Source organism: Tachypleus tridentatus, unplaced genomic scaffold (assembly GCF_004210375.1).
Source record: "Tachypleus tridentatus isolate NWPU-2018 unplaced genomic scaffold, ASM421037v1 Hic_cluster_1, whole genome shotgun sequence".
Taxonomy (NCBI): Eukaryota; Metazoa; Arthropoda; class Merostomata; order Xiphosura; family Limulidae; genus Tachypleus; species Tachypleus tridentatus.
Window position 1 is genome coordinate 27,205,071 of NW_027467777.1, and position 12,933 is coordinate 27,218,003.

A 12,933-nucleotide genomic window follows, 5' to 3' on the forward strand; every position below is an offset into this window, starting at 1 on the left:
CACATTTTGGGATGTGGTCTTTCATGACATCACTGGCCCCTCTGTTCTCATGCTGTAACAGATTCACTGTTATACATTTATTTTAGTGCCTTCATTTGTCTCCAGATAGTTTTCTTTTTCTCATATGAAAACATAACTGAAGGTTATAGGAAAAATAGATGTTGACTTAAGTTATATATTTTTACTGAAATATTAATATATATGTAAATTAAGTGTCTATACATATAATTTGTATTTATGCACCATGTTCAATTCTCTAACAGAAGTTTACAACAAACTTGTTTCAAAGCACGCGACAAGTTTTGTATGTTTGTGTGATGTATTTGACAAGTTAAAACAATAACAGTTTTATCCACACATGACATGCTGTAAGAAATTGTTAACATTAACACTGTTGCAAACTATATGACTGAAAACTTTGCATTTATATATATGAATACTTGTTTAACAAGCTAATAGCTGTATATCTTGTATAACACAAGTATAGCACATGCCTTGTAACATACTTTTAGACCAAAAAAATGTTTCACATGTATGTGTTCTGTATTTAGCCAGCTGAGAAACTGCTCTCAACTGTTGACTTCACACACATGTAAGTACCTGTTTTGTGTTATTGTAAACAGTGAAACTTTGTGTTTAGTATTCTGTTAAGTTCAAAGTTCATTAATTTAGTGTTTGTCTTGGTTAAGTTCAAAGACCATTAATTTAGTGTTTGTCTTGGTTAAGTTCAAAGATCATTAATTTAGTGTTTGTCTTGGTTAAGTTCAAAGATCATTAATTTAGTGTTTGTCTTTGTTAAGTTCAAAGATCATTAATTTAGTGTTTGACTTGGTTAAGTTCAAAGTTCATTAATTTAGTGTTTGACTTGGTTAAGTTCATTAATTTAGTGTTTGTCTTGGTTAAGTTCAAAGTTCATTAATTTAGTGTTTGTCTTGGTTAAGTTCAAAGTTCATTAATTTAGTGTTTGTCTTGGTTCAGTTCAAAGTTCATTAATTTAGCGTTTGTCTTGGTTAAGTTCAAAGATCATTAATTTAGTGTTTGACTTGGTTAAGTTCAAAGTTCATTAATTTAGTGTTTGTCTTGGTTAAGTTCAAATGTTCTTACCGTAGTTTAAATTTTTACTTAACCACAGGTAAATGAATTAGGACATGATGTTAGTATGTACTTTAACAATACAGTGTTACTGATGTGTGTAACAGAAGGATGTTGTACAGGTGAATGAATTAGGACATGACGTTAGTATGTACTTTAACAATACAGTGTTACTGATGTGTGTAACAGAAGGTTGTTGTACAGGTGAATGAATTAGGACATGACGTTAGTATGTACTTTAACAATACAGTGTTATTGATGTATGCAACAGTAGGATGTAGTACAGGTGAATGAATTAGGACATGATGTTAGTATGTACTTTAACAATACAGTGTTACTGATGTGTGTAACAGAAGGATGTAGTACAGGTGAATGAATTAGGACATGACGTTAGTATGTACTTTAACAATACAGTGTTATTGATGTATGCAACAGCAGGATGTAGTACAGGTGAATGAATTAGGACATGATGTTAGTATGTACTTTAACAACACAGTGTTACTGATATAACAGAAGGATCCAGTACAGGTGAACGAATTTGGACATGATGTCAGTATGTACTTTAACAATACAGTGTTACTGATGTGTAACAGAAGGATGTTGTACAGGTGAACGAATTAGGACATGACGCTAGTATGTACTTTAACAATACAGTGTTATTGATGTACGCAACAGCAGGATGTAGTACAGGTGAACGAATTAGGACACGACGTTAGTATGTACTTTAACAATACAGCAAGTTACTGATGTGCGTAACAGGAGGATGTTGTACAGGTGAACGAATTAGGACATGACGCTAGTATGTACTTTAACAACACAGTGTTACTGATGTGTGTAACAGAAGGATGTTGTACAGGTGAATGAATTAGGACATGATGTTAGTATGTACTTTAACAATACAGTGTTACTGATGCGTGCAACAGAAGGATGTAGTACAGGTGAACGAATTAGGACATGATGTTAGTATGTACTTTAACAACACAGTGTTACCGATACAACAGAAGGATGTAGTACAGGTGAATGAATTAGGACATGATGTTAGTATGTACTTTAACAATACAGTGTTACTGATATAACAGAAGGATGTAGTACAGGTGAATGAATTAGGACATGATGTTAGTATGTACTTTAACAATACAGTGTTACTGATGTGTGTAACAGAAGGATGTTGTACAGGTGAATGAATTAGGACATGACGTTAGTATGTACTTTAACAATACAGTGTTACTGATGTGTGTAACAGAAGGTTGTTGTACAGGTGAATGAATTAGGACATGACGTTAGTATGTACTTTAACAATACAGTGTTATTGATGTATGCAACAGTAGGATGTAGTACAGGTGAATGAATTAGGACATGATATTAGTATGTACTTTAACAATACAGTGTTACTGATGTGTAACAGAAGGATGTAGTACAGGTGAATGAATTAGGACATGATATTAGTATGTACTTTAACAATACAGTGTTATTGATGTATTTTAATATATCACTTTGTGACATAACATTGCTGGTTTTGTGTTTTTAATTTTTTATGATGGTACTACAATTCTCATGGTTTAGTTTGTTGTGACCAGGCTGTGTATCATGTTATTTTATTTAGAATTCTTCATAGATGTAATTAATTAAATCAGTTTTAATGCTTACTGATTAACTGAAACCATTTCATAAACCAAGACTTACTTTTATTTTGAAGATCTGACATTATTACAAGAGAAGAAGCTTTAGGTAAGTACTGTTTCTTAAGGTTATTGATGTGTATTGTATAACTTTACATTTGTTTGTTGCAGTCTTGAGTAATAATTCATCTGTGGAATCCTTGGTTTTTACATATCCATCAAATCAGTCTTCATGTTGTCCTTCCACCTTCAAATTCTGAATTAAACTCTCAAATCTCCTTCAGAAGAAACCAGTTGAAATAAATATTTATACTTCCCCATTTTTTTACTTCTTTCATATTGTGGGTCCAAATAAAATAAGAAATACCTGTTCCTAGACCAGTTTGACTGATTTTTGTTAGATGTCTCGTTTTCAAATGGAACACAAAGTTGTCATGAAAATTCCTTTGTTGTAGACTGGATGGTGGTGATGGATTTACATGATGTTTCTTCTACTATCCATATTCATATTTAATGTCATCATTATTTTTTGTCTTGGGGGGGGATGTTTATTAGGACACCTCTTCAGTTCAGTATGTTATAAATTTTCTATTAGCTGGTCCAGTTTTTGCTTGTTTTATTCTGGTCATGGTACCTTTTGATGACATCTTGCAGACTGGCATTTATATTAATCCAACCACATTCTTCAAATTTAAGTCACATAGCTATCTCTTGTTGTCAAGATGACATTTGTGTACAATTAAGTTTATTTGAGCCAGATGAAACCTTTAGCAGCTAAGTTCTTTTTTACTGGCTTGTTTTAAACTTAGGTCCAAACATAGGATTTGCAAGATAACTTGTGCATATCTGTACTGTTTAACACTATCGCTTTTATATTTATAAGGGTGAGTTTTCATTTTATTACAAATCTGTTTAATCATTTTTACTGTGCTACTTTATTGGAGAATGATCTAAAAGTAAAATTATCATCTGCTCATCTGTTTTATCCCATTTTAAGTGTTGGTTATTGTTATAAGTGTAAAAGTGACATGTTGGTATAAATTATATTTTGGCATAATGGTAAATATAAAGAACTTTATTCAGCTCATTTCTTTTAACAGTGACTTTTAATACACTGAATTTTATTTGGTTAGGAAAGGAATCAAATATAAAAATATTCAAAGTTATCCAGGAACAAGGTTTTTTATATTTTGTTACATAACTATATAAATGTGCTTTAATGTTTCCTTTTATCAGTGATGAATAGGTGATTTATTCCTGAACATTTGCTGCTTTAATAGTATTAATAAAAGTTAACAATGATTCACTTTGCTGTGTTAACTATTTTATTGAAAGTTAACAATGATTCACTTTGCTGTGTTAACTATTTTATTGAAGGTTAACAATGATTCACTTTGCTGTGTTAATTAGCTTATTAACAATGATTCACTTTGCCGTGTTAACTATTTTATTACAAGTTGATTCACTTTGCCGTGTTAACTATTTTATTACAAGTTGATTCACTTTGCCGTGTTAACTATTTTATTACAAGTTGATTCTCTTTGCTGTGTTAACTATTTTATTAAAAGTTAACAATGATTCACTTTGCTGTGTTAACTATTTTATTGAAGGTTAACAATGATTCACTTTGCTGTGTTAACTATTTTATTGAAGGTTAACAATGATTCACTTTGCTGTGTTAACTATTTTATTGAAGGTTAACAATGATTCACTTTGCATGTTAACTATTTTATTACAAGTTGATTCACTTTGCCGTGTTAACTATTTTATTACAAGTTGATTCACTTTGCCGTGTTAACTATTTTATTACAAGTTGATTCACTTTGCCGTGTTAACTATTTTATTACAAGTTGATTCACTTTGCTGTGTTAACTATTTTATTAAAAGTTAACAATGATTCACTTTGCTGTGTGAACTATTTTATTAAAAGTTAACAATGATTCACATTGCTGTGTTAACTATTTTATTAAAAGTTAAAAATGATTCACATTGCCATGTTAGCTATCATATTAAAAGTTAACAATTCATTTTGCTGTGTTATCATTGTTAACTTTTAAAAAAAATGGTTTCAATTTGCTGTTTTAACTATTTTAATAATTTTAGTAAATACTTATAATAATCTGTTGCTTTTTTGTAAATTTGTTTTTATGTCTTTACTATGATTTTCATATAATTATTTAATTTGTACAGAAAATGTCATAAGAATTTATTCTTTTTCATTTGTTCTTACATTTTAAACAGCTATTTGACCTGCTTTAATCAGTCTAACATTTTATATATATGATTCACACTTTAGTTTTCTTAATTTTATTAACTTTTCAGCAATACTTTTGCAAAATGAACCATACAAGAAAGAAAGAGGTTAGTTTAATATGTATTCAAATTAATATATTAATAAAAATTCTTGATATTACACATTCTATCATATTCTATATGTATTAAATAAAGTAAAATATAATTGTAAGTAAATTCCTTGACAGCTAAACATTATCCTTTAAGTTTCAATGTATATATTACCCTAATATTATATGAAACTGTATGTACATAAAAGAAAATTGTCCTTTTTTATATTAGAAAACCATTTGAACAGTTTCTGTCTGTATTTCACATTTGTAGAATGTCTACATATAGATCTGTGTGTAGTGTAAGGTATTTCAACATGTGTGAGATATATTTGTTACTTTCAGAGGAAGCTCTATCCATGTATGGGTATCCTTGTTACACAGCACGAATGGGGGTGCCAAGAATGAGTGAAGTCCAACTGAGAACAGTAACAACATACACTATGTTCTTTATTATATCATAAACAGTACTTATAATAATGGATTTGAATATTTTGTTGTTTTAGAATAGCTAAACAATTTTCTAAAACCATACTTATATATGTATCCATTAATGGAACATTAGAAGTTCAGTGTAATGTGAGTGTATTACCTGAAATAATCACCTTTGTCTTGGTTGAAGAGGTATTTCTCTCTATATATCCATATAACATCTTAAGTGAAGAACTGCTGTCTCTCTATACAGGTTTGTAGAGAAGCACTCAACGATGGATTCACACGGTGAGATATGATGCTTTCAGAATACTTTCAAAAATTATATCGAATGTTTTATTATTGATTTAGGAATCACAGATATTTTGTTGTAGTTTGTAACTCGGAGAATCATGGATTTAGCCTGTGTTACCTATGTAACCTAGAAAATGGCAGTTTTTTTTTAGATATTATGTAAGTTGGAAAATTGTTTTTGTTGTATGTAACTTGGATAATCTTGATGTATTAACTGTTATTTCAACCTTAAGTTTTAAGGTACTTAATAGTTTAAGAGCCATTGTTAGTTGGCTGGAACCAAGTAAAAGACTTTACAAGGATACTTAAAAGTTAATTTAGGAAAATACAATTGTTTTCTACAAATCTTTCTTGTAATTTTGTGAATCACAGTTTTTGTAATTACTTACAAATTACTTTTTTAAACATTATTTTAATTTAAATAAATATCAAATAAAGCATAGTATACAGTGATTGTTTCCTTTTACTTGACCTTTGTAATTTTTACTTAAATATATGTACTACTTTATCTTTTCTAGCTTCAAAGTAAAGATTGGAGAAGAATTAGAAGATGATAAATACATGTACTACTTTATCTTTTCTAGCTTCAAAGTAAAGATTGGAGAAGAATTAGAAGATGATAAATACATGTACTACTTTATCTTTTCTAGCTTCAAAGTAAAGATTGGAGAAGAATTAGAAGATGATAAATACATGTACTACTTTATCTTTTCTAGCTTCAAAGTAAAGATTGGAGAAGAATTAGATGATAAATACATGTACTACTTTATCTTTTCTAGCTTCAAAGTAAAGATTGGAGAAGAATTAGAAGATGATAAATACATGTACTACTTTATCTTTTCTAGCTTCAAAGTAAAGATTGGAGAAGAATTAGAAGATGATAAATACATGTACTACTTTATCTTTTCTAGCTTCAAAGTAAAGATTGAGAAGAATTAGATGATAAATACATGTATTACTTTATCTTTCTAGCTTCAAAGTAAAGATTGGAGAAGAATTAGAAGATGATAAATACATGTACTACTTTATCTTTTCTAGCTTCAAAGTAAAGATTGGAGAAGAATTAGAAGATGATAAATACATGTACTACTTTATCTTTTCTAGCTTCAAAGTAAAGATTGGAGAAGAATTAGAAGATGATAAATACATGTACTACTTTATCTTTTCTAGCTTCAAAGTAAAGATTGGAGAAGAATTAGAAGATGATAAATACATGTACTACTTTATCTTTTCTAGCTTCAAAGTAAAGATTGGAGAAGAATTAGAAGATGATAAATACATGTACCACTTTATCTTTTCTAGCTTCAAAGTAAAGATTGAGAAGAATTAGAAGATGATAAATACATGTACTACTTTATCTTTTCTAGCTTCAAAGTAAAGATTGGAGAAGAATTAGAAGATGATAAATACATGTACTACTTTATCTTTTCTAGCTTCAAAGTAAAGATTGAGAAGAATTAGAAGATGATAAATACATGTACTACTTTATCTTTTCTAGCTTCAAAGTAAAGATTGGAGAAGAATTAGAAGATGATAAATACATGTACTACTTTATCTTTTCTAGCTTCAAAGTAAAGATTGGAGAAGAATTAGAAGATGATAAATACATGTACTACTTTATCTTTTCTAGCTTCAAAGTAAAGATTGGAGAAGAATTAGAAGATGATAAATACATGTACTACTTTATCTTTTCTAGCTTCAAAGTAAAGATTGGAGAAGAATTAGAAGATGATAAATACATGTACTACTTTATCTTTTCTAGCTTCAAAGTAAAGATTGGAGAAGAATTAGAAGATGATAAATACATGTACCACTTTATCTTTTCTAGCTTCAAAGTAAAGATTGGAGAAGAATTAGAAGATGATAAATACATGTACTACTTTATCTTTTCTAGCTTCAAAGTAAAGATTGGAGAAGAATTAGAAGATGATAAATACATGTACTACTTTATCTTTTCTAGCTTCAAAGTAAAGATTGGAGAAGAATTAGAAGATGATAAGCGTCGACTTGAAATAATTCGAGAGGAGATTGGATGGGAAAATATTCTTGTGTGTTACTATTTTATAAATATTACCTCTTCTGGTTCTTAAAAAGCTGTGATGATGAATTCCGAACTCTAGTTTTTAATTAAAATATCTATTGTAATAATAGTTTTATCTGTTTTGAAAATGTGTGCACATGCACTTAAGTGAATGTAAATGTACTTTGTAGACATTTTGGGCAACAGAATATTAAAAGCCTATGAGTTTTTAAACATGTCTAACATTAGGTCATAGAATAACAAGTTTATTAGATACAATAAAGTTTAGCCCTAACTAAACTAAAGCAAATGTACACAACTTACAGTATTAATTTATTTCTTATTAAATATAGGTGTACTTAATAAAGGCTTAACTGATGTTAGACTAAAGACAAATGGACTAGTAGATTTTGGTTTATGATTAAATTCCTTTGTATTATTTTATAAATCCTGTGTTTAAATTACTGTTGGAATAAAGATATTCATCTCGTTGCAGATGTTTTGTGGGTCTCTGCTGGTTCTTAGTACAATTCACCCTTTTGTCTTTGTGATTATCTACTTGTTTGCAAGTGAACAATTAAATAGGCTGTTTCGTGTCTAACAGTGTCTTGGTTTAAATCTAGGTTATGGATGCAAGTGCAGGATGGGACCAAAATGAAGCTATTCATTGGATGAAGGAACTAGCAGGTTTCTGCCCTTTATGGGTTCTGGAGCCAACCAGTTCTGATGACATATTAGCGCACATGGAAATTGCAGAAGTGAGAATTGGATGTTCTATTTTATTTTGACATTTTCTCAGAGTCTTTGTAATTCACAGAATTTAACAGTCATGTAAAGTGTTATTTTTATTATTTCTCTCTGGTTTAAAGTTTTGAATCTAGGTTTAGCTTTTAATTTTTTTTTCCAAAATGGTTTTGAATATTTTTTTATGTCAGTGTTTGCTTCAGCTCTATGAATAACTCAGAATGTTTTCTGTTCTAATTTTAATTTGTCTAGAATTTTAGTGTTTTATACTGTGAAGAATTTAAAATGATTTTAGTTGTAAAATTTGTTTGAAATCAATTTTAAATAACCATTCCAAATTGTTATAAGTAATTTATTTTAAAACTTGCATAATGAAATATTGAATGTAATTTTCAAGCATCTGTTTAGGTTCTTTAATTTCAACTAGCTTTATAATCTGTTTTTGAAAATGTGGAATCAAAATGTTTGTTATACACTTTGAGATTTTATTACATTTATCTAATGTGGTTAACCTTGTGTTAACTTAGTTAAAATTACATTTTAGTACATTTATCTAATAGGATTAACATTGTGTTAACTCATTTAAAACTACATTTTATTACATTTATCTAATGTGGTTAACCTTGTGTTAACTCAGTTAAAACTACATTTCTTTTTTACCTGAATTGTGTGAATTATATCATGTAAGAATTAATACTTTCACTGTCCACAATAGGAGCTTCAGCCTCTACATGTGGGCGTAGCAGTCAGTTGCCATAACAAGATCATGTTCAAACAGTATATCCAGAAGAGGACAGTTAGTTGTTGTTTTCTGGATCCATTCAGGATTGGTGGGGTAAATGAAGTGTTAGCCATTTGTCTTATGGCTGCCAAATTTAAAGGTATTTGTTAGGTGTAAAAGCTAAACATAAACTAATGAATTAATTATGAAGGCAACACATTTGTAAATACCTTGAAGAGTTCATATTCACAATGCCACCATTTGTTTTCACATCAATATTTTTCTTCATGGGTGTTTTTTATATATTTGTGTAATTAGTCAATTTTTATATACTCCTTACAAAATAGTTAATTATATTTTGACAATACCCATACCATAATTATTATTTGAAATTCAAATATACTGTTGGTGTGAACGTGCTTTGTGTTCACATTTCACTATTATATAAGTCCAGGTTATTTCTCTTTGGTTAACTTGTATTCATAGTTACTGATGAGGATTGGAGTTCTCCCAAACTAGTATAACACATTTTGATCAAACTGGAAGTTGTACTTCATGATTAAAATACAATTCTCATAATACTGAGTTTATTTACTCATGAAATTATAGTTCATAGTTTATTAAAAGTTTAATATAATTGCCACCAGATGATTTGCTTGTTAAATCTTATAATAACACAGTTCCAATGGTAAAATACTATTTTTAAAAGTACAACTCTGATTCTAGTGCCAGTTTGTATTGAAGCCAGAGTTCCGGGAGCTGCAGAATTATCTCAACATCTTTTATTCTGGGAGTATGTTTCTCTTAGTGGAACTCTAAGTAAAAGGTAAATTTTTTATTACATTAATACAAGTGGACACATTTAAATGTCATATGGACATATAAGAGCCAGTTTTACATTAGTGTCAGTGGATCTCCTTTCATCAAGTGGTTTCTTTTGCTAGTATCTTATTGCACAAAGTGGTTTTCTTTGTGTCACATTAGTCTCAATGGATCTCATTTTTCACCAGTTTGTAAACATAGAGAAATATCAGTTGTATACAACTAGAACTGTTATAAACTTTGTCATATTATAAACGTGTGTTAAATTTAGTTGTCAAATAATGCCGTTTAATCATCGTTATGTTATCTCTTTTTTGTTTGTCAAGAATTTCTATGAAAACAGTTTTTTTGTAGAATTCACTTTCAGAACCTTTTTAGGATGTGTGCGGCCGTAACTCATCGGCACATCCACCAACACTTTCAACAACCAGCAGTGACAAAGTGGGCTTCCTATTTTCTACCTCAGGTTGTAAATATGTTATTACTGTCCATTATAGTGTACAACAAGGAATATCATAGTTGTAGGCTATTTAAGACTAAATCTTAGAACAAACAGTAGGCAAATACTAAATCTAAGTCACAAGATCCCAACCAGCCAGAGATAATAGTTAACAGATGAACTTAAGTCACTGAAACCAAAATGATAAGAGACAGTGTTCAACTAATAAATCTAAGTCAAAAGATCCCAACCAGTAGGAGATAGTAGTTAACAGGTGAACTTAAGTCACTAAAACCAAAATGATAAGAAACAGTGTTCAACTAATAAATCTAAGTCACAAGATCCCAACCAGTAGGAGATAATAGTTAACAGGTGAACTTAAATCACTAAAACCAAAATGATAAGAGACAGTGTTCATCTAATAAATCTAAGTCACAAGATCCCAACCAATAAAAGATAGTATTTAACAGGTGAACTTAAATAACTGAAACCCAACTGTTAACAGTAATTAGTGCTTGAGCAGGATTACTCAACCTTTTTTTGCCAAGTAGTAAAGTCTGTTGATGACTTGTTAATTTGATAGAGCCATACTTGCCTGTGGTAACCCATAATTACTCATCTGCTGTGTTTATACCACTAAAACCGACTGGTATAAGACCAAGACAACTATTGGAACTCAGACAATAAATACTAAATTTACAAGTTAAAAACAGTCTGTAAGTGAAACACATCACTGAAACCCAGTTGTTATGTAAAACATCATAATTTGTACTTACAGACACCTAATGATTGAGTAATGTTCATAAAATCTAATTGAATGTGTTCAGTAATCAAATGTTAACTTTGGTATTTACATGTCTAGCATTTATAGGATAAAATTTTTAAATATATTTTGTTTTCACTTAAAATACAGGATAGAGTTGGAGTCTACTAAAACTCATCACTTATAGAATAAAATAATCAAACAAAACTTATACCCAACTGTACTCCATCACTTATAAAATAAAATAATTGAATAAATTTTATAAAGAGTAAAAATCCAAACTGAAAATGTAATTACGATTTATGGTTAGCTTGAATAAAACCCTTTATTATACAGTGTATCAGTTTATAGAATACTGATAATGACTTATAGCACGTGTAATAGTGATATGTGTATTTCAGAATCCAGGGTGCAATACAGAGATGAAAAGTGAATCACTACTGGCATATGAATTTCCAATTGGCCAAAAGTGGCAACGTTTGGTGCACTCTCCAAGGTACAGGAAGTCATCAAGAATACCAGATTGGATTGAAAACAGGTGTTTTCCTGTTACTTCCTGATTCAACAGTAGACTACCATTCATCAGACAGGGTTATAAACAAGTGTTTTCCTATTACTTCCTGATTCAACAGTAGACTACCATTCATCAGACAGGGTTAAAAACAGGTGTTTTCCTGTTACTTCCTGATTCAACAGTAGACTACCATTCATCGGACAGGGTTATAAACAGGTGTTTTCCTGTTACTTCCTGATTCAACAGTAGACTACCATTCATCAGACAGGGTTATAAACAGGTGTTTTCCTGTTACTTCCTGATTCAACAGTAGACTACCATTCATCAGACAGGTTTATAAACAGGTGTTTTCCTGTTACTTCCTGATTCAACAGTAGACTACCATTCATCAGACTGGGTTATAAACAGGTGTTTTCCTGTTACTTCCTGATTCAACAGTAGACTACCATTCATCAGACTGGGTTATAAACAGGTGTTTTCCTGTTACTTCTTGATTCAACACTAGACTTCCTGTTAGCAGACTCAATTGAAAGCTTTTTCTTTGAAGAATATGGTTGTAAGAAATTGAGATATATATCATGTGTTAAAATTTATATATATATATATATAGAAGGCAATTTGGTAGCAAATGATGAGTCATTAGTTTGTAGTGATTAAGTACAATTATAAAACTATAAATTGTTTTTATATAGTATGTTTTAATCAAGAAAGATTTCTATTGTAATAAAAACCTTTTGGAGATAAAAGCTATTTTTTATAATTATATGTATGTTTTATTGTTACTCAAATATTTCATTGTATGTCTTCAAAACCCTTACATCACATTGCAAAATTCTTCTGAGACACTGAACACATTGAACACATTTTATTTTTGACATGTGTTTTAGCTGCTTAACAATTTGAAGGCATACTTTCTTCAAATGATGGATATCTTCACATTATATTTAATTGAAGGCATACTTTCTTCAAATGATGGATATCTTCACATTATATTTAATTGAAGGGATACTTTCTTCAAATGATGGATATCTTCACATTATATTTAATTGAAGGCATACTTTCTTCAAATGATGGATATCTTCACATTATATTTAATTGAAGACATACTTTCTTCAAATGATGGATATCTTC

The 12,933-nt window shown here is 29.7% G+C and overlaps 1 protein-coding gene across 2 annotated transcripts in view; it reads left to right on the forward strand.

Annotated features, from left to right (window-relative positions):
• The window catches only part of LOC143241626 (mitochondrial enolase superfamily member 1-like), a 32,104-nt gene extending 19,542 nt beyond the window's left edge, over positions 1–12,562 (forward strand). Inside the window, exons 5-15 of one of the 2 annotated variants that reach the window (XM_076484802.1) lie at positions 552–592; positions 2,789–2,820; positions 5,034–5,072; positions 5,399–5,481; positions 5,739–5,773; positions 7,740–7,827; positions 8,423–8,557; positions 9,259–9,424; positions 9,991–10,090; positions 10,441–10,552; positions 11,690–12,562. In XM_076484802.1, the coding sequence (XP_076340917.1) occupies positions 552–592; positions 2,789–2,820; positions 5,034–5,072; positions 5,399–5,481; positions 5,739–5,773; positions 7,740–7,827; positions 8,423–8,557; positions 9,259–9,424; positions 9,991–10,090; positions 10,441–10,552; positions 11,690–11,848 (990 nt within the window). In that variant the 3' untranslated portion in view covers positions 11,849–12,562. The remainder of the gene's footprint in view (positions 1–551; positions 593–2,788; positions 2,821–5,033; positions 5,073–5,398; positions 5,482–5,738; positions 5,774–7,739; positions 7,828–8,422; positions 8,558–9,258; positions 9,425–9,990; positions 10,091–10,440; positions 10,553–11,689) is intronic. The other variant, XM_076484803.1, reaches the window with a different exon arrangement.
• Positions 12,563–12,933: the final 371 nt, after the last annotated feature.